The sequence below is a fragment of the Anas platyrhynchos genome, chromosome 6, assembly GCF_047663525.1.
Source record: "Anas platyrhynchos isolate ZD024472 breed Pekin duck chromosome 6, IASCAAS_PekinDuck_T2T, whole genome shotgun sequence".
NCBI classification, from domain to species: Eukaryota; Metazoa; Chordata; class Aves; order Anseriformes; family Anatidae; genus Anas; species Anas platyrhynchos.
Window position 1 is genome coordinate 19,799,296 of NC_092592.1, and position 20,703 is coordinate 19,819,998.

General features: G+C 47.2%; 1 protein-coding gene across 2 annotated transcripts in view; it reads left to right on the forward strand.

Moving 5' to 3' along the window:
• The window catches only part of SYNPO2L (synaptopodin 2 like), a 35,574-nt gene extending 18,560 nt beyond the window's left edge, over positions 1 to 17,014 (forward strand). For both annotated transcript variants that reach the window (XM_038181243.2, XM_038181244.2), the window contains exon 4: positions 10,952 to 17,014. In XM_038181243.2, the coding sequence (XP_038037171.1) occupies positions 10,952 to 13,290 (2,339 nt within the window). In that variant the 3' untranslated portion in view covers positions 13,291 to 17,014. The remainder of the gene's footprint in view (positions 1 to 10,951) is intronic.
• The last annotated feature ends 3,689 nt before the right edge of the window (positions 17,015 to 20,703 follow it).

Sequence of the window (20,703 nt, forward strand, 5' to 3'; positions counted from 1 at the left end):
GGGAGCAGAGCTGAGGAGCACCTACACCTGCAATGAACCCAGGAGGGCGCGGGACCGCGGAGCTGTGCTGGCTCCTGGAGGGAGGCTGCCTGGTACCGGAGGTTCCCAGCACTGCACGTGGTGCCAGAAATTGGCCTTGCAAGGGTGCTGGGACGTGCAACGGTTCAGCTCCTATGGTTGTGCCAGGCTCCCATGGAGCCAAAGGAGTTTAAAGCTCTGTTTCTCTGCCCCTCCTTAGCAGTACCCATAGCACCACAGCCTGCTTTGGACAGGGGAACTCCTGTTTTCTTCTAAGCAGGAATGCACAATCAAGAAGGTTCAGAAGTTAAAGAAGATTTTAAAAACTGAGTCAAGTAGCCTAGGTGACTTGGACAATCGGTCATAGGAACCTGATGTAGACACAGTAGACAGGTGAGAACCATTCTGGCACCTAATCAGATATCTGCCTTTTGGAGCACCACCTCTCTAAATATAATCCCAGTGCTCCTGTGCAGCACACCCTCCTTGCCTTGCCCTGACCTCCTCTTTGTCATGGCTCCCACCACTGCACCACAATATGAGTAACTCTTCTTGTTGGTTTGTTTGTTGGCAGTGTTAACCAGTTCCTCACCCTTTTCTGTCTGTAATGTACTCCTGCAGCTTTCTCTGCCTGCTGGGATGTTTTCTCCAATGCTGGGGGTATTTCTCTTGTTCTTTGTATTCACTCTTTTTTAACTTCTCATTGTCATTCCTAAGCTACATTCTCCCGTTCCTACCTGTCCCTGCACCTCAGGCAAACAGAATTAGAGGTAAATTTCTGATCTGGGCTGATTGCCTACCATCCTCAAGAACATTAGTCAAACTACAAAATGCCCCCCACATTCCCCTCATTCTTTTTCCTGCCTTCACTATAAAGAACGATCAGTCTTTTATGGTCTGATTCTTACTGATTCCTTTTCTGTTAATTTGTGTCTGACTGACTCCAGTACACATCTTTTTCAACAGATCCACCAACTTTTGACAACTACAGTTGCTTTCCCTGCTTTTGCTAAGAGGATATAAATCACGTGGCCGTTGCCGGAGGTGACACTGCTATCTGTCACCTGCTCTGGCCTCAGTGCCACAGGAGCACACAGAGCTCACTCACTCACACGAGCCCAGGGTTTGACCCTGGGAGCAGAACACAGCATGGTGGCGAGTACAGACAGTGAAAGAGGATTTGGCAGTGGATGGGATGGAACAAAAGAAGCTCAGGGAGGAGGGGACAGCAGCTGATGGTGCCACCTTAGGATGCCCTGTGTGTAGGCAGCTGCTGTGCTGGGGCTCTCCTACCCTGGAAAGGGTGCAAGGGCTCAGAGCTCTTTCAGGCAACAGCCTGTGCAGTGAGGTGCGGGCCTGTCTCTCTCCAAAGTTCCTGCCCTCTCACAATTGGCACATTTTTGTTGACTCAATTTTTTCCATCATGTGCGATAAGCACCTGCATCATCCCAGCTTCCCACAGGACACACGACTCTAATGTGCCTGCTCAAACCCACTCGGAGCATTGCTGATGCTGACTAGTGGGGCAGCGTGGGGAGCCACACACCTAAGTGGTGGGAATCTGAATGAGTTCCTGAAGGTCAGCAAAGAGCAGGGGGTTGTGGCAGGGAGATTCACACTACAGACATTACAAGCAATTGCTAGTGAGGACCCTTGGTTCCCAACAGCTCCTGCAGTGTCCCCCTCTGCACAAATGCTCACCCCCCTCTCAGAGGCTTGGGATCCTTCTGAAGCTAGGACCTCCTCTCCTCATCCACCCGTGCTCCTCGAGGTGCACTGTATTTTCACCCCCATCCCCAATCATCTGCAATGGGCTCAGATTTTCTCCCACCTGGCAATACCTATTGCTGGCACAAGACAGGCATACCAGGACAGTGGTCTAGTCCTAACTTGCTATCACACTGTAGGAATTTATGTCAGTGCAAGAAGTGCTTCAAAATATCTCAATTTAAACTTATCCACTGGACTATTTTTAGTTCCTAGGACTCAAGAGTCTTGCCATGTACGGCAAGGAAAGGGAGGGAAAAATGGGTGGGGAAATTTCCTCTTCTGCTTTATAAGGGTCTGGCTGTGGGTACACATTCATCAAAGTTACTACATTCCATATCAGAAAAGGAAATCCTTCTTGTTCAAAGCGGATGTATGGCAGCATCACTTGCGGAGATAGGATGCTTATAAATAAGTGGGCTATTCATTGGAGGGTCACACAGATTACCTCTTCTAACAGCACAGACACATTTCTCTGTAGAGTGTGCGAGCAACAAGCCAACTACCAGCCGATTACAATGCACACAGGCCACAGGAGCTGCGAAGAAGATAAAGTATCTGAATGGCAGTTTGAACTTACTGCACCACGTTCTCTACTTGCCTTTCACCTTTGACAACTGTGACTAATAACTGCATCGTTGGTAGGCTAGCTTCATGGTTTTGCAATTCACTGCAATGTAGAAGACCAGAAAGATCCCCATTCTACCTGCATAAAAGTAGAACAGAAAAACATTCTGCTCAGATCAGGAGATTAAAATTAATCACCTGAACTATTGATCTGACTGGAAGACTGTTGCTTGCAGTATGCAGTATTCAGTGCTGAATAACCCTTGGTCCTTGCTACTCAGTAAGCAGCCAGCCCCTAGGAAAACAAGAACGGCCTCCGTGGTTGAATCACAGATGGAGAGTCCGACCTCACTTCAGCATGCATTGAACTAGAAATTGCCTACACTTGGGAAATCAGTTCACATACACTGGTGTATGCAATCTAGCTGCATGCCTTTCTGCCTTTGCTTATGAATCTATCACTTAGATCAGTCAGTTTTGAATTCTCTGCAGCTTGGAATGCTTGTATTAAAGAAGACAGCAGTGACATAAAGTGTGCGTCTGGAGCTCCCTCCATCTAGTTTTAGGCTTGAGTATGTTACGTTTTCTACCAAAAGCACAGAGGTGATATTTTCAGACTGATGTATTAGTTGCTTGAGCAGAGATTGCCTGAAAATTTCTGGGTTCTGGGATTTTCAGAGCTGAGTTGAAAGAAATTGTAATGCAAACAGTCAACAAGAATTCCTCTCCCTGTCTAATTTTGTTTCGATCAGGTCTGAAAGTGATATGGGACTTGCTGAAAAGGTTGGGACAAGTAGGCAAAGCCACTCAGAGACAACACTGAAATGAGAAAAAATGATAGTGATGGGGGAGGGAGAAGCATTAAAGGGTGAGGCATAAAAGGACTTTGACAAGGGGTAATTAAGCAATAGGTCATTGCTCAACAAGAGTGAGAGAAAATTATAGTAGGAAGGAGAAAGCTGTGAACCTGACAAATATAATTCAGCAGTTTCCCTTAAATCCATTGCAGGAAGGGAGATCTGTTTGTTGTGAAATCTGTAAAGCTGTCATCAGCGTATCTACTGCTCATGTTAACCAAGGATCTGGCCCTCAGTATACAAGAAAGAGGGGCAGGAATGAGGGGGAGAAGATTTGGCATATCTTGACACACTGAGTATACTGAAAAGGACAAGGCTGAATCATAGCCTCTGTACAGGTGAAATGTAAGGACTTAGTGAAAATTGTATTAGAACAACCCCCAGGTCTTTGTTAATACCCTGGGATAATGGGAAGGGACTCAGAAAAGGAGACCAAGAATAGCACCCTTCTTACAGGCATGGGCTGAAAAAAAAAATAAAAAAAATTTTAGCTTCAGTGAGGTGAATGAAGTAGTTCTTTTGAGCACACTTTGTGAGAAACAAAATGATCAGTAAAAAAAACATGGACTCAAAACAACAAAAGGACCCCGATCAGTGACCTGCTCAGTAAGGCAACATACTTTGTAGCTGAAAAACGAAGGTGGACACAGTGTATGATGACTTCTACAAGATACCTGATATGGTTCTACATGACTTTTCCAACTAGAGAAATATGGGAGAGAAGGGACTACTGTAAGGTGACTACACAATTGGCTAAGTATAGAGCAGAAAACGTACCTATTAATGGCTCATGATGTCAGGGTAGCTAACTGGCTACGTTGGTAGTGGTGTTTCACTAGGCTTCTGAATCCAGTGGGACTACCTCTATATTTTCATCCATGGAGCTTTAAACACTAACGTATGTCAATCAAATGTCCTCTCCACCTCAATGTTATATGACTGGCAAAAAGACAGATGATTAAAAATCCCAACCCTCCTCTCTTCTGCCAGTGGATCTTGTCCTCTGGCAGCACCCAGACAGACCAGGCAGTGTGTGCTGAGGGGCACCCCAGAGCCCCTAAACTGCTGTTACTCAGAACTGGGACCTGGCTTGGACACCTTGCAGCTTTTCTCTGGTCTTTCTTCCCACAGAAACCCAGGTGTGTGGGGAACAGGGGGAGGGAGGCGGGTTATCTGGACTGAGGAGCTCAGAAGCGTTCCCAGGTCCACCACCATTGTCTTCGTATCTGCTTTTTGAACTGCAAATTCTTCCTAGTGAATCTTTTTAAATATCGTTGCTTCTCTTGAGTGTGTTGTACCTAGCAAGCAGTAACAGCAAATGGCAGCAATACCATTTTTAATGGATGGCCTGAGGATTCAGTGAGATTGCAGCATGTTAATCAGCAGATGACATAAAGCATGGCAAGTACGTACAGTTGTCTTGTGAAGGCTGGATTTTTAGAATGAGGTGGGAGCTTGACAGGGCACAGGAAGGGACTAAAATCAATTAGAAAACAAAATATATGACAAGTGCTACAGGACTAATCAAGTGCACAGACCCAGATGGTGAACATATGCTTGCCTGTATTACCAGAGAGTGGATGCTGGAAACACTGAAGGACAAAGGGAAGATGAATCAGTACTAGCCTGCTGTCAGACAGCAGGCAAACCTGCGAGCAGCAGAATGAACAGATCCTGGTGTCCTTTTAATTTATGTCTCATATTTGACATCTCATTCTCTCATGTCTACTAAATGCAAACCTGCCTGATGCTTCTCATATTCAAAATGGGAACTTACAATCTTTTCTGCGTGATCTTCAGTTTTTGGTGCCTAATGAAGACCACACTCTGGCTTTCTGCTTCCTATGGTGGGGTCTATCTCTGTCTAGCCACCTATTTTCATGTAACTCATAGGAGGCTTCGTATCTTTGTGACTTCAGACTGAAATTAACAAATGAGCTCATAAGTGTCTAGGGTGAATCACATAAATCAAAAAACAGAGATGAAAACAACAACACAAAACCTGCAGTGTGACCACATAAACCTTTCTTAGGAAATCAGTCTAAAAATGCAAAGGACAGATTCACTACTACTTTCGACTTGCTGTCCTGGCAAAAAGAAAGCTCTCCTTTGGCAGTTTTGTTGTAGAAGGCTATGTAGGGAATATTCAGGGCCCAGGTGTGAGAGGGAAGCTGGCCATGTGTGCTGCCTTTTGCTCTGAAGACACATTTCCCTCCAGCTCAGGAAAAAAAGTCAAACTCTCAATCAACTGAAGATTTTTTTGAGTGAACAAGCAGGATACCATGAGGCTAACACAGAGACAAATCGCTGCCATGCATAGCAATGTCTCTGAACCTTCTTAGCCTAGCAGGGTTCTTCAGTAGCAGTGTGAGAGTCAAAGAATGGCAAAGAATGGTAAAAAATCTACTAAGGGACTGAGCACATTTTTTCTCACGGCTGTTGATTCCCCTGTTAAGAAGCTTGATTTCTGTCTTTCTAGCACCAGCAGATTGTAGTGGGGCAGTGTCTCACTAGTAACTCTTAAAATCAGTAGCCATTTAAGAAACTGCACTGGTTTCACAAGTACTTAACTGTACTTTTAACTCTAGCTACATGCTTAAGCGTTGCAGACTTCAGTACGACCACAGCATTTGTCTGTACTGTGCTAACTGGAGGTGAAGCCAGTATTCATCTTTTATATCATGCACAGCTTGTGTGATGGAAGTGTGCAAACATCCAAGAATGAGAAATAAGTTTTCTGTCCCAAGAGTTACAACGCTTCTTTTGAGTAAATGAATATATAGTCCTCTGCCATATTCTGCAATTCAAACATTAGCTGTAGCTTGAAAGGCTGGCTTTCGACAGGGAAATACTTGGAAGGCCAATATAACCTATTCAAATCTTATTTTGAAAGGACTCCAGGTATGAAGAGCATGAGATGTCTATATCCTCTAATGACTTACTGAGATATTTGCAACATTAGCCATGGAAAAATGACCTTGCCCAACATAAATAGCTGGAAAAACAAAATTGAAGTTGATCCCATATGAAAAAAATAGTAGACAAAATAGTATTTCATCACACAGGAATAGCTTTTTTAATCTGAAATTAGTAACATGCTTATTTTCTGTGGTATTGGCTTTTCTAGAATTTGGTCTTTAGTAATAAAATTTACCAGCTTTATTTCCTAGTGAACATGAACAGTATCTGACATTGTGTAAGCCTCCTTGTTCAGAAGTTTTCTTGAGTATACATTACAATGCTTTCTTGTAGCGAGTCCTTATCTTCAAAAGTTTTTGCACTTCTCTTTACTGTAATTAGTAGCTTAATTTATTCAACTTCAATTAAATTTAGTTAAATCAGTACATAGAAAAGTCTTTGAAGGCTTTGCCTGATGATTTGTGTGTGTGTGTGTGTGTATTACTCCAGCAGAATTTAATAGGAACAAAATTTGAGTGCTCTACAAATTAGCAAAAAGTTTTCTATAGAAATTGTCCACCACACCAGCAGAATGTAAGAGTTTTATAACCCTTCTCTTTACTCTCTTATCCATTCCATTTGAATGTTCTTATTAGAGATTTTTTCAGCACTGCAGAGCTATATTTTCATTTCCAATTGCATACTGCATGGATCAGATCTGACAAGGCTCTTTCAAAGAGACTGTATCCCTGTATGTGTAAGTTTTAACCAGGGAAGAAGCAACTGAGCTGCTTTCATTGCTCTTGCTGTAAAAACCTCTGTACGAGGCCTGTCAGGCCTCTCTTACAGCAACACTGCCTGCGGAAATTGGCTTTCTTGGCATTCAGCAGTGGTTAATGGATTTTAGGAGGCACGGTCAGACCTTCCTTTTTGTAGACTCACTAACACCTGAGATGGTATGCTCAAGTCCTGGGCTAAGGTACTGCTAGTGCTGTACGCCTGCTGTATGGGAGGATCACAGGGCAGTGTCCCACAGCTGCAGCTCCGGGATTCGCTCCCAAGCCCTATTGCTCATGTACAGGAAGAGGCAGTAGGACAAGGCCTACAAGGCCTAGCCAAAGCATGGGAGATGCTGAGCAGCTCACAGGGCCACAGCTGTGGAGATGTGTAGGCTCCCAGCACCCTTTGTTCCCTTCCTCTTTGTCCACCCCAGTCCTTATTGTCATCAACTCATCTCTCATCACCGCTCAGTCTCCAGTGCTGGAGCGCTGCGTGGTACTGCCAAAACGCACTCCTTGCCTCCAAACCCTCTGTCGCCCTCCCTGGGCACAGCCACGCTTCATTATTGTAGGCAACAGCCTTTGCCACTTTAATTCAACTAAACCACTACAGGCACTGAGGATCCTAATGCTCCTCTGTTAAATATTCCTCAGTCCTGCCACACAACAGGAATCAGTGCCATGGACTGGTACTCCTCAGACATGAAACACAATTGATATACATAGGAAAAGAAAACCTCTCCTCCAACCTCTTTTGTTCTTTGTATTTGCCTGGAGTTGGGTGCTCTCTGAGGGTTTCAGAGAAGGAAAGTTGCTTTCCACTTGGCTGGGTTTCCCTGTTTCCCACCCTGGACATGAGCACTGTGTTAGCCTTGTCTGTTTGCAGGACATTGAGGTGCTGCTTAGAAACAAAGCCTCTAACCTGAAGCTTGCACCACTGAAGCAGTAAGAGTAGAGATTTATTTTAATTTATTTTAAGAAAAAAAAGAGAAGAGTTTCTCCTCCCAGGGAGTGGGGGAAAGAAGGAGGCTGTTTAAGTGCCAGGTGACAATGTCCATCACACTGCTCAGTGATGAAGCTAAGAAGGCAAAAATAGACCAAGTGACCTCATGGCTTTAGGCAGCAATGCCTATGAGACAAAAGAGAGGCTTTAAAAGGCTTGTGAAGCTGATAGCAAAGGGCTTGGACACCTCAGAGTTTTGGTTCTGCTCCAGCAGGGAACTGCTTTGCTTCTCTCTCATTGCCTCTCTCTGTTTATGGGGAGTTGTGAATTAAACGGGCTTTGTGACATGCCCAGCTCTCCAGGTCTGGACTCTGCCTTCTCAAGCTTGGATCAGCCTTATGCAGGTACAGATGTCTCCTCTTTCCTTTTTCTGTCCTTTTTTTATTTTTATTTTTATTTTCTTTTTCTTTTTCTTTTTCTTTTTCTTTTTCTTTTTCTTTTTCTTTTTCTTTTTCTTTTTCTTTTTCTTTTTCTTTTTCTTTTTCTTTTTTTCTTTTTACTTTTTTTTTCTTTTTTTCTTTTTCTTTTTCTTTTTCTTCTTTTCTTTTTCTTTTTTTTTCTTTTTCTTTTTTTCTTTTTTTCTTTTTTTCTTTTTTTCTTTTTTTCTTTTTTTCTTTTTTTCTTTTTCTTCTCTCTTCTCTTCTCTTCTCTTCTCTTCTCTTCTCTTCTCTTCTCTTCTCTTCTCTTCTCTTCTCTTCTCTTCTCTTCTCTTCTCTTCTCTTCTCTTCTCTTCTCTTCTCGCTTTCCTCTCCTCTCTTCCCCTTTTCTGTTTCCACTCCTCCCTTTTCCCAGTTCATTTCTCTATTCTGCTTTCACTCTCCTTTTTCTTCATCCTTTTTCTTCAGCAAGTCATTTTGGGACGATTTCTCTTTTCCTGTTTTTCTTAAACCATTGTGGGAGATTGTACCTTGAATACCATGATCATTTTTTCTGTTGGGAGAATGGGTGTAATTTGTTATGTGCTTTAGCCTTTATAAGTAGGGATGTAGGAAGAACAGAACAGAGAGGCAAGCTGCAGGTCCCAGAGGGCCTCAGTTTCCAGCTGCTTCAGAGCACAGAGTAGTTCAGAACAACTTGCTAAGGAAGCTGCACGTGGACATTAGTGCTGGGCCTGGCCCAAGAATTGGTTGAGGCATAACCAAGACCATCTACTGTTCTATTTTCTCTAACTACATTTGCTAGAGTTGGGCCCTTTCATGGTGCTCTGCTGCCAGAAGGGCTGCCCAGACACTCCCTTTGGACGGTGTAGCTCCCTGGATGTTAGCTCCTGATGCCAGAAATCTTCCTCTGAGTCACTCATGCAGAGTTGACATAGTCTGGACTTGATGTAGATTCTGTTGTGATGCTCATCCTCCTTGTAAATTTAGAAGCAAAATAGGAGCCTGGTGAGGTGTAGTGACTGCATCCTTGTAGAAAGAAAGAAATCTCTCTTACTTCCTCCACTGTGAAAACCCCCAGACACAGGCGTGCAGACTTCTAGGTGGAGTGACCTTCAGGGACTGGAACTCGTTTCCATCATGGGCAGCAGATCTTTGAGGGCAAGTCCTCAACTGTGCTGAAGAGCACTACATCTCCACAAAATCCTGAACGCTACATTCGTCTTGGTTCAGCTTAAATTTGGTATGTAAGGAAACTTTTGAAGACAGCCTTCACTCTCCAAGTGTAAATACAAATGGTGGGCCATTTTTTCAGGTCAGCACTGATTTTGCTTTTTCTTGTTTTCTGGGTGCAAAGGGGAAGAGCAGACTGAGCACCCAAGTAAGGGGATTTCAAACCAGAGAAGTCCCCTTGCTGACATCACAAGGCAGCAGCATGTGCTCTGGAATTGCTGCAGACCTTGAGACGAGTCTTTCTTTGTCTTTATCTTAAGCTTTGTGGAAGAATGACTGCTGTGCAGACCAACTCCTTATTTTTAGCATGGGGTAGGAGAGGGAGGCTATTTCTGCTGTGGTTAAGCTGGTGCAGTATGGAACAATGACATCTGCCACAACTGTGCAGCCCAGCCAGGTTTTAGGGGACATCTGCAGCCCCCAGGAAAGCTGGTGTCCTTCCTAGCTAAGATCCCTCTCCCCTGCTGTCCCCAGTGCAAATAACTGCCACATTAGCTGGTCCCCATTGAATGGATGCTCTGTGATGAAACAAAATGAGATTCAAAGAGGACTGAGCAGCTTCCATCCTTTCTTGACCTAACCCCATCCACTAGCACTGCCTGCAGCTCTCCTGTCCTGTCCTATCCTGTCCCGTCCTGTCCTATCCTGTCCTGTCCTCTCTTCCCCCCACCTTCAACAGGGCATAATTTTTTTCAGGGCAAGTGTAGTGCAAATTTCTCTCACTTGAACACCAATTCTAGGCAAGTTCCCGCTTTCCCTAGGGCAGCTGAGTTTGGTTTTCTGTTGAATCTTGCTCACCCCAACTTCCCTGCATGCCGGGCAAAGAACTCAGCGTTCCTCCCTGGGGCTTTAGTGTCCATTGGACTGGCAGAGCAGGTGGAAAATGATTATCCCGCCCTTTCATGCCAGCGTCCCAACAGGTGTTGGCTTTTCCAGGCAAGCCTGTGTAAGTGGATTCCTTCTGGCCTGGCTGATCGGTCGTGGAGGTCTGGGATTCTTGCTTGGGAGCAAATGCTCTGTTTCCTTGCTGGGCATGGGGCACAGGCAAGGGACTACAGCAAGGGTGAAAACCTGCCTCCTGCTGCTGTGGGGCCGCTGCAGGGAGCAGCAAACAGCCCTACACACAGTGTTGCTGCAAGATATTCACTGCAGGGCTCAGGCCCCGATTGTCCCTCTTGAGGTCTTTGTGACTCCAGTATCTTTGGAGTAAGGAGAGTTGACCTGTATGAACTTTTTTGACTGTGTTTGCAGGAAAAGAGAAAACTGAACATGGGTTTGTATCAGTAGGTCTTAAAGATACTATGAGCAAATGTTGGAAAGAAAAGGAAGGGCAGGGGGTGACAGTGTGCCTTCTTGTATGAGCACTTGAATACCTACAGCCGTATCGCTCTCCATCTCTGCCCATCCAGCCTCTTGCTGAGCTCTGAGCTTGCCTCTCTTTGTCTCTTGCAGAGCTCCACCGCCACGAGAGCATCCAAGAGAAGAACGTGAAAGAAGCCAAAACCAAGTGCAGAACCATTGCCTCCCTGCTGACAGATGCACCAAACCCCCACTCCAAGGGGGTGTTGATGTTCAAGAAGCGCAGGCAGAGGGCCAAGAAGTACACACTGGTAAGCTTTGGCAGTGTCGACGAAGACCGCTCCTACGAGGAGGAAGACGGAGTTTTTCCAACCAGTGAGTCTGAATTTGACGAGGAAGGTTTCTCTGATGCCCGAAGCTTAACGAATAACTCAGACTGGGACAACACTTACCTGGACATTGAAAAGTCCAAGTCAGACTCTGAGCAGAAAGACGAGAAGCAAAAAGGTTTGAGTGAGGCCTCGGGTAAAGGAGCCCGCTTATTTGAGCAGCAGAGGGAACGTGCTGGGAAGTACACAGTAGAGAAAGTCCCTGCAGAGAAGGGCCCCCAGCTCGCCCCAGCTGTGCAGCCGCAGCCGGGCATGCTGAATGGAGAGATGCCTGTGCCCCAGAAGACAAGCAGCGTGCCCCTCAGCATCCACCTGGAAGGTGTGCCAGTGCCCAGCAAGCAGCCAGCCACTCTGCCCGCTCCGCTCCTGGCTCCCTCCAGCCCCACTGTCTTCCAGCCAGCCCCTGGCACCCCCGACCCCTTCTCTGCAAGCACAGCCAGTATGTTCAACAGATCCGCACGGCCCTTCACCCCTGGCTTTTCTGGCCAACGCCCAGCGACATCCTCCGTCATCTTCAGGCCATCTGCACCCAAAAAGCCCACTGAAAGCCTGGGTGGGCAAAGCACGGCGGTTCCCCCTTTCTCGCCTCAGGCTCCAGGATCACCTGCCAGCGCCCCAGTGCCGGCACACCGCGGTGCAGTGAGCTCCTCCACATCTCTGTATATTCCCGCACCAGGAAGGCCAACACCACCAGTAGAATCACAGCCGAGAGCAGGAGGAAGCGCTCCAGAGGCTAAGCCTTCCACCAACACTGCCCGGACATCCACTGCCTCCATATTTCTATCAACTCCCTCAAAGCCAGGAGGGGAGGTGGCCTCTGCAGCGGCCCAGCCACGAGCCCCTGGAACAGCCTCCTCGTCTTTGTATATCAGCCCAGCGCCACCGCAGCACGTGGTGAGCAGCTCCCCGCTGCCAGCGCAGCCTTCTCCTGCCACCTCACCGGCGACGCCACGGCCTCCTTCCGAGCCCCTCACCTCCAGGGAGCAGAGGATCTCCGTGCCGGCTCCCCGCACAGGCATCCTGCAGGAGGCCCGCCGGCGGGGCAACAAGAAACCCATGTTCAGTAAGATTGAGGAGAAGAAGAAGAACTCACCCAACCCCGAGCTCCTGTCTCTGGTGCAGAACCTGGATGAGAAGCCAAAAGGTGACCACCCTGGGGCAGGCTTTGAGTCTGGGCCCGAAGAGGACTTCCTCAGCCTGGGCGCCGAGGCCTGCAACTTCATGCAGTCCTCTGGCCGCAAGTTCAAAACCCCACCTCCAGTGGCTCCGAAGCCTCAGCAGCAAGATGCTGGACTGGTAAATGGGGCCCACGACATGCCTCAGCTTAAGGGCAAGGGGGCAGAGCTCTTTGCCAAACGCCAGAGCCGCATGGACAAATTTGTGGTGGAGACAACGCCGAAGCCGGAGTCCAAGCCCAGGACCCCCTCTCCTTCCCCTTCTCTACCTTCATCCTGGAAATATTCACCCAACATCCGGGCCCCCCCTCCGATAGCTTACAACCCGATGCATTCCCCTTTCTATCCTCTGGCTGCCAGCAAGTCTCAGGCTAGCAAAGCAGAGAGCAAAGTGAAAAAGGCACCTGGCCAGAAATCAGGGCTCAAGGTCATCGATTTCATGCGCCATCAGCCCTACCAGCTAAAGTCAGCCATGTTCTGTTTTGGAGATCCCCCAAGCCCCAGCACGCAGGAGCCTCCTGCTCAGGCAGCCCCGCAGCCCGGCTCGTCCTTCCCCGCAGCCAAGCAGGTCCCGGTGAAAACAGCCAAGGCCCAGGAGATTCGTCGCTTCTCCACCCCGGCTCCCGCGCCGGCCTCAGGCAGCATGGCACCCACTGTGCTTGTGCCCCGCTCGGCCACCACGCTGGATGAGCCCGTGTGGAGAACAGAAATGGCCTCTTCTGCCCCCGCTACCCCAGCGCCCTTCCAGGTGGAGCTCAGCCAGTCCCCTAAGCCATACCAGAGCTCCCCTGAGCTTGTTCAGGCGAGCCTGGGGCCTTCCCCAAACCCTGCCTCAGCCTCTCGGTTTCAGGTGGCCAGGCCCAAATTCTCAGCAGCCAGAACGGGGATGCAGGCCAACGTGTGGCGGCCGAGCTTTGGCCACCACTGAGGCAGGCGCCGCTACCATCCCATCCACGGCCCCACAGAGATAGTGCTCGTTTTGTCTTTCATGTCAGCTCAGTACATTGGGGTGAGTGATGTAAAATGAAGAAAAGAGAAAAAAAAAATTGCTCCCCTTCTGCACCACCCTCTCCCCCAACCTCCCCTTGGTCTCAGATGGGCAGCTTCATGGCAAGGCTTACGGCTGTGGCTACAGATGGAGGAAGAATGTGGAGAGAGGGCACGTGTGGTACACAGGGACTGGGAACTCGACTGCACCAGCAAAACCCGTGTCTGGAGAGGGTGAATGGCAGGTGTGGTCTCAACGAGGACATGCAGTGGTTTCCTCCCAAGGTCTTTGGAGCCAACCCTGAATGGAGGGGCCTTGGCGGACAAGAGCCTTCCAGGAAGGACGGGTTGGAGACAGGATTACAAAACAGAAGTCCTACCTTCCCCATCAGACTGCTTTTTTGAGAGCCTGTGAGGCCGTACATAGGCACACCCCTACACACACAGCAGCAGTCAGCAGGGAGAGGAAGGAGAAGTGGGGCTCTGCCTTGGACACTTCTGCCAGATTTCCCTCCATGGGAAAGAAGGCAAGAGAGCAGAGTGGGGAGGTTTGCACGTGCACAGGTAGGCAGCGTGTCCTGCACAGGAGGATGGCGATGTGTGCCTGTTCCTCTGGTCGCCAGGCGGGGACTGAACGAAGCAGTCATCCCAGCTGGTGCGAAACTCAGCCATCAGGTCTGGGAGCAGGTTGCCAGAGAGGTGTTGAATGGACTTGGTGGGGCTACCACAAATTCCCCACAGCAGGAGCTATCAATTTTTGGAGATACACAAAGGGCAAAGCTAAGCTCAGGCAGTGGCTGGTTAGCTCCAAGCAGTCCCTGCAGCATTAGTCTCACTGGAACAGGATGCAGATGCTGTAAGTATAAAGAAGGATTGTGTGGGAGAAGGTAAAGTTGGCTTTAAAAGGAGGCAGGATTGAATAAGCGTTTGCATTTCAGCTTTTTGTTTAGTGGACAGAAGAGTGGCTAGATTGGAAATGGGTCTTGACATAAAACTTCCTGAAAACTCTCTGTTGAGCTGGAAAATGGAGCCCCTTTTACAGAGAGTCTCATCAGGAGAGTGGAGTACAGGGGAACAGAGTTACAAATGGAATTGCATGCTAAATGATTTAAGTATCCTCAAGACTAATTGATAAAAACTGAAGTGCTTTGAGATTCCCAGAGGATCAGCATTCTCTGACACACACATACAGAGCTCAGTTTGCTGGCAGTGCGGGGGAAGTAGGACTGGTTATTCTTTGATTGCCCCAGGCTAGCCTCAGACCTAATCCCTACACCAAAGGTATACAAGAAGAAAGCATTCCCTCTCCCAGGAAAGAATTCAGGATATCAGTAGGGCCTGTGCATGTGTGTGTGCCCATCACCTACACTCCAGTCTGCACAACCCCCTGACATTTGTTTTTCTGCCCTTGCTCCCCTTTCTGTGGCAACCTCACAGAGTGGGCTGGAGAACCCAGCTAGCAACTCTAGTCCTGGACAAGCCTGAGAGGGAGGGAATGAGAGAAAAGGAAAAGCGATACACAATCCTGCCAAGTCCCTTTGAATCCTCTGTGTCTGGCTGGCCTCGCTCTGCAGGCCTGTGTTTGCAGTGCACATTGCTGGGAGCCCTGGAATGTAGGATGAGTGTGCTGGGCAGGGAGGAGGACAGCAGTGACACCTCTCTCGGAAGGCTATCAGCCATGGGAGAGGCTGGAGAAAAAAACTTAGGGCATGCCCTGAGTTAATAAGAAAAGGGGAGGTGCTGCACCTGGTTGTATGACAGAGGAGCAGTCGACCTCAAATGATGAGGTGATGGTCCATGTTCCTGGAAAGCCTTAGAGGGGAGGTCTTAGGAGACGTCATCACTGCAGAGTTAACTCAGATCACCAGAATCCACTTCACTGTGGGGGGGAGCAGCCACGCTACAAAACCTGACTTGGATGATTGCTTTCTCACTCATCCTGTGCTGCACTGTATTGCCATTGTTGCTGCACATATTGCCATGTGCTCTAGCAAGATAAATGTCTGTAATTCTTCCCACAGAAAGAAGGAGTCTTCCATTTTTCTAATTAACCTGTGGGGAGGAACTAAAGGACTGGTAGTGCTGCAAAAGTTTAGTCTGTAATCTCCTTGTGGAGTGCTGGCTGGCTGGCACTGACAGACCAGCTTGCCCAGGCTGAAAGCATCACTGAACTCAGGTGTAGAGGAGGGGTTACGTGGACCAGAGAAAGGGTGTTCAGGATAATTCTGCAGTGAAGAAATAACCTCAGAAAGTCTGAATCTTACTCCAGTGTTCCTGACCCTCACGGACCTAAAAATCAAGTGCATTCAGGACCTGAGTGTCTCAGGAATTTATTCTGCCACTGGGAAGAAAAAAAATAAAATAAAATAAAAAATAAAATAAAAGAGAGAGAAGTCTGTTTTTAGTATGTTCAGGAGATTGCATCTGGCCTGTATTTGGGTGGTGCTGCACCAGATCTCTAGGAGACACTGATGCAAGTCAAACAATGATGGCCAAACACTGTGGAATGTTACATGGCAGGACCTGAGTGCAGTAACTGGATTCGGCCCATAATTTCTGATAATGTAGTGGGCAGGAGATGAAAAAATGTTAGGTCTGATAGGAGAATTAATGCTAAACATCAGAGCAAGGAAAAGAATCGGGAGGCAAGGGATCCTGCATTTCACCTCTACCATCCTTGGTTCAAAACTAGGTTTGGAAGGAACGCTAGTTTGATGGCATCAGCCTCTCCCAGTCTTTTCTGGGTCCTGTGCTGAGGACAGAAGGGGCTCTGCAGAAGCAGAGGGTGCTGCAGATGAGGCCTACAGTGCTTGTGGAGTATCCCAAATAAGGCCTGTGGCTGCAAGTAGCATGAGATGAGAACTAATACTGAGATGCATCTGCTAAGCTATAGGGAAGAAACTTGCACAACTGCTGGCTTTGTGCAGCTCTGCTAGTGTCTGCTCATGAAAATAATGTGGCTGCCTGTTAGAAAGGTCACGGTTGAGGTTACAAGGAATACTTTTGAACCGTCTAAGATTGTCTTGAGCCTCTCCAAATTCCTAATTCCTCAGCTGTTGAACAAGCACACATGTAAACAGTTGCTGGACAAGTTTTAGCTCCCACCTGCTAAGTTATGAGCTGCAGTGGTAGGCCAACCCCCAGTATCCCTTAGGTAAGCATTTGAAGACGTCTACATGGGCTCTGATTTAAAACGGCCTCCTCTCTAGCATGCTGCTGGTTCTACATTGCAGCTATGGCAATCCTGGGGGTTTATCTTGGCTTCTCTTCCCTCTGAATGTATGGCAACACTTGCCAGAGATAACCTCAAGTTCCTGTAGCAGCTGAGAGGAAGAATCTCGGAAGAGACTGGTGTGACGAGGAGTCACTGTTCACCAGATGCAGCACAGAATAACCCAAGATTGTTCCTCTGACAGAATTCACTCCCTTTCTGCTACCATCCAGCACACTCTACCAGACCCTCTTCTTAGAGGAGACTTGTCGGTGCTCTGAAGATGGGAGCCTCACAGCAGTGCTCTGGTGGAAGATGTGACCCCAGAAGGAGAACAGAGGTGGCGTCTCTGTTTATGGAAATACTTTTTTCCTTTTCTGTTTTGTCGTTTTTGCAATTTACAGTCACTTTCTATTTGTTTGTGCAGAAGAATAAACTTGTGATATGCACTTTACACGTGGCATTTTGTCACCTTCTTTGCCTAGCACCAAGAAAGGACTGCTGTGTACATCACATGCAGTTCACCACCACCACAATCTATTACTACTGCTAAGGCCAAGACAATATAAGGAGTCCAAAAAAAGATGGGATGTCCTGGTAATAAAAACAACTAAGCAAAACAATCAAAAATTAAGTCAGATGTAAATTTTGGTGTAAAGGGTTATAAACCACTCACTGATAGGGCAAAGAAGAAATTTCCTTAGGGGTGGTGTCACAGCCTGGTGCTACAATCAGCTCTGCCCGTTCCTGTTCACCCTCAGCATAACCACTCATAGCCCTGCTCTGCTCCAGCCCAGTGGCTATGGCTAAAACAGAACAAAATCCAGACAGGAATTTACAGAGGTGCCAGCTAGAAACCTATCCCAACCACCTCTTCTTGTCCCAGTTATTGTGCAGATAGGACCTGTCAGTATGAAATCTGGCCCAGCAACCTGCTCTTGTCCTAGGCTGTCCCTGCCATAACAGTCCCTGCCCTAGCAAAAGATGGGTCCAAATTTTAACAGTGAAGGGATGGGACAAAACACCTAGCATAACCTAAAATTGATTTAGTCACCTTTTCCAGACTTAGCCTAAATCCTCATTTGTTAGCTCCTGAATCCCTGTTAAGGGATTCCTCTGCTATCCCCTGCTTATAAATCTGGTATTAACAACAGGTTGTCAGCTCCACTAAGTTCACATACAAACCCACATCGTACTACTACTCACTGTATTCTTAACGTACTGAGAAATCAGGAAACCCAATCCATCAGAAAAACAAATATATCCCACTACATCCTCAGGCTCCAGCCCTGGGTCCTGAGAGGTTCATTGTGCTCAGTTTCAGACGAGTGTTGTCAGGCATTACTTTTCCAGATGTATGTCACTCACAGATAGCAATTCCTGAGCATTGCAGGAGCTGCTGGGGTCAGCTATAGGATTAGAATGCAGTCTGGACACTTGCCCAGGCACTGTTTTGGGGATGTTTCTCAGATTAACTGCTAGGAGGCGTCCCTTACACAGTGTCTGGAGGTGGGTTTTGGGACTATCCAGCCTATTTCTGATTGATTTGTGGAAAGTAAAAAATCCAAAGGGGTAGCAATGTCTGATGATGCCAAACCTGAGCTTCAAGCCCAACCAGAAGTGCAGTTCCCAAAGAGATAAAACTACAGATGCACAAGCTGCAGATTAGGGCTGCATCTTGTTTTGCTTAATAAAGCTGACATAGTAGGATTACGAGCTACTCCAGATGGTTTGACACATTGCAGGACAGTTGTTGTGTCCAGGGCTATGATTAAATTCCATGTTAACCTCTACAACCTTCTCAAGTGAGAGTCATTTCTTCTCACAACAGACCGTGTCAGAAGGATCAGACAATCAGACTTTCAAATGTGGAGGGGGAACCAGCCCCGAGACTACTGGCCCAAAGCAAAGCCACAGGGTTACTGAACCTTTGTTGGCAGGCTAGGGACGAACATGGACTCCAGTGAGCTCCTCAGAGAGTATTTTAAAAATAGAAAATAGTAAGGTGCCATGGGGGGGGTACCTACCCCCAAAGACTTATGTTGGATGGAAGGAGAAGTGTCCAGCAAAGTGCAAAGCCAGGCAGGTATGTGGCATGTGTGAAGAATAAGGATATTCCCAGGCACTACATACCTATAGCTGCAATGGCCACTAGATGTTGCCACTGTTCTCTAAATTATCCGGAGTTTTGGCATTCACCTGATGTGGTGTTAAACTTGGAGGGTTTAAAATCTTAGGGAATCCTTCCCTCCTAATCAACCTCTTTTGGCATTCACATATGGTGTTTCTTAATGCCACATACCAGAGGAGAAGACCAGCCTCATGCCGGGCAGTTTTGGCAGTGGGAGGCTTGCTGCGGCTTGGGGGGGATTCCTGGGTGGCAGCATGTGGGGCATGCAGGCAGACTGCCGGCGAGTAACACACCATAGGTACCCAGCTATTCCAACACACAGCTTTGTGATCAAATCCTACATCTTTCTGTCCCAGACCTATGCATCATCATCACCTAAGCCCATTTAATGGCAGGAGAGAGCCGGGTGTTAACTATTTGTCCTATTGTGTTGCTACAAGCTACTGACAAGTCTTCCTGCTGTCTGTGTAGAAGTGGAAGAGATTAGGCATATACAAAATATTTTAAAAGATCAATATATATATATATGTATTTCAAAATGAAAAGCAACCTCCCCCACAAAAGCCGACCCAAGAGCTTTGCATGTTCTTTTCAGGACAGATCAAATTGTGTTAAAATCCGCTGCTTACGAATATTTTCAGCACATAACAGTCCTGGGCTCCAGGGAGAAAGGGGAGCAAGGTGAATATTTAACTCCATATCTTTGGAAAACTAAAATGGTGAAGACTCTTTGCCAGACTGACTCTGCTTGCCAGACTTTCACATGATCAAAATGTGCTCAGGAGGCAGCCCTGCCGATGACTTTTGTCTTGGCTGCTACTTACGGCCATCTAGCACTATGGAATGAGACAGGTCTCATCTGCTGTGCTTGAAATGATTTTCCAGACATCAACATTCCGAAGTTGCCTGTTTAAAATTAGGTGCATGGGAATTCAGCAGAAAAATAAACAACTTTTGAAGGTACAGGTCAGACAAAGCAAAGCATTGTGCAAGCTGTTCTTAAAGCCACTTAAGCAAAGCATATATTTGGAAAGAGGGAGGTAGTCGCAGTGAAATACAGACAGTCCCTTGTGTGATTAAAAACTCCTCTCTGAAGTGCTGAAATGTCCTGAAGGCAGGACAGGTACTATTACCACTGACCTAAGTGGAAGCTCCACTCTCAAGCAAGGACTGAATTTAGCCCCCATATCTCACTACAATCCAGGGGAAAAAAAAAAAAAAAAAGGTAACTCATCAACCAAGTCTTGTAATGATTTACAAGCCTGAGCCTTGAGCATGAGTGGGTTACAAGATAAGAGTAAGAGCCCTACATTACTTCTTAGCTCTCCTGTTTTCATCCTATTACCAAAGGCAGGGCTATCAGACTGGGACAACACTACCCATGCAAAAAGCCACTGAGCTGCTGAACCTGGCATCGTGGCAGGGCACAAGTGCCATCTCTGCTACGCCCGCCCAAGACATTTCTAGACTAGTGAACTACGTATTTCTATCTCTCAGGGAAACTGTGCAGAGAGAGGAGAATGAGCAGCATTTAGTTCTCAGCCTGGCAACTGAAAATGGAGCCATACGATTTTATTTGAAGCTAGAGTAGGAGGTGGGAATCTCAGTTAAAGATGTGCCTTGGTGCTTAAGTGTCAGACACAAGACTGCTTTATCCAAATCACCCTGTAAATCCTGGTGCCATACTAACAGAATAAACCCTCTCTTACATTCCCTCTGGGATCAAGGCTCCAGCTCCGTGCAGTACACACCAACAGCACCGTTAGGTCCCACACCTCACCCTGTGTATGGATACCTGCCTTCCCTTAACCCCACTTGTTTCTTACCCTTTGGGATGGGGATCCTCAGAGGAATCTGGTCTCCTGGAGGCATCTCACCCCGAATTGCCATCAGTGCCCAGTCCTTTCTGCTGGGCATGCCTGCCAGTATCCTGTCTGAGATTCACAGACACTGCACACCTTCCCTTCATCTCCTTCCTATTGCTTTTCCCTACTCTCTCTAGAGTTTTGTAA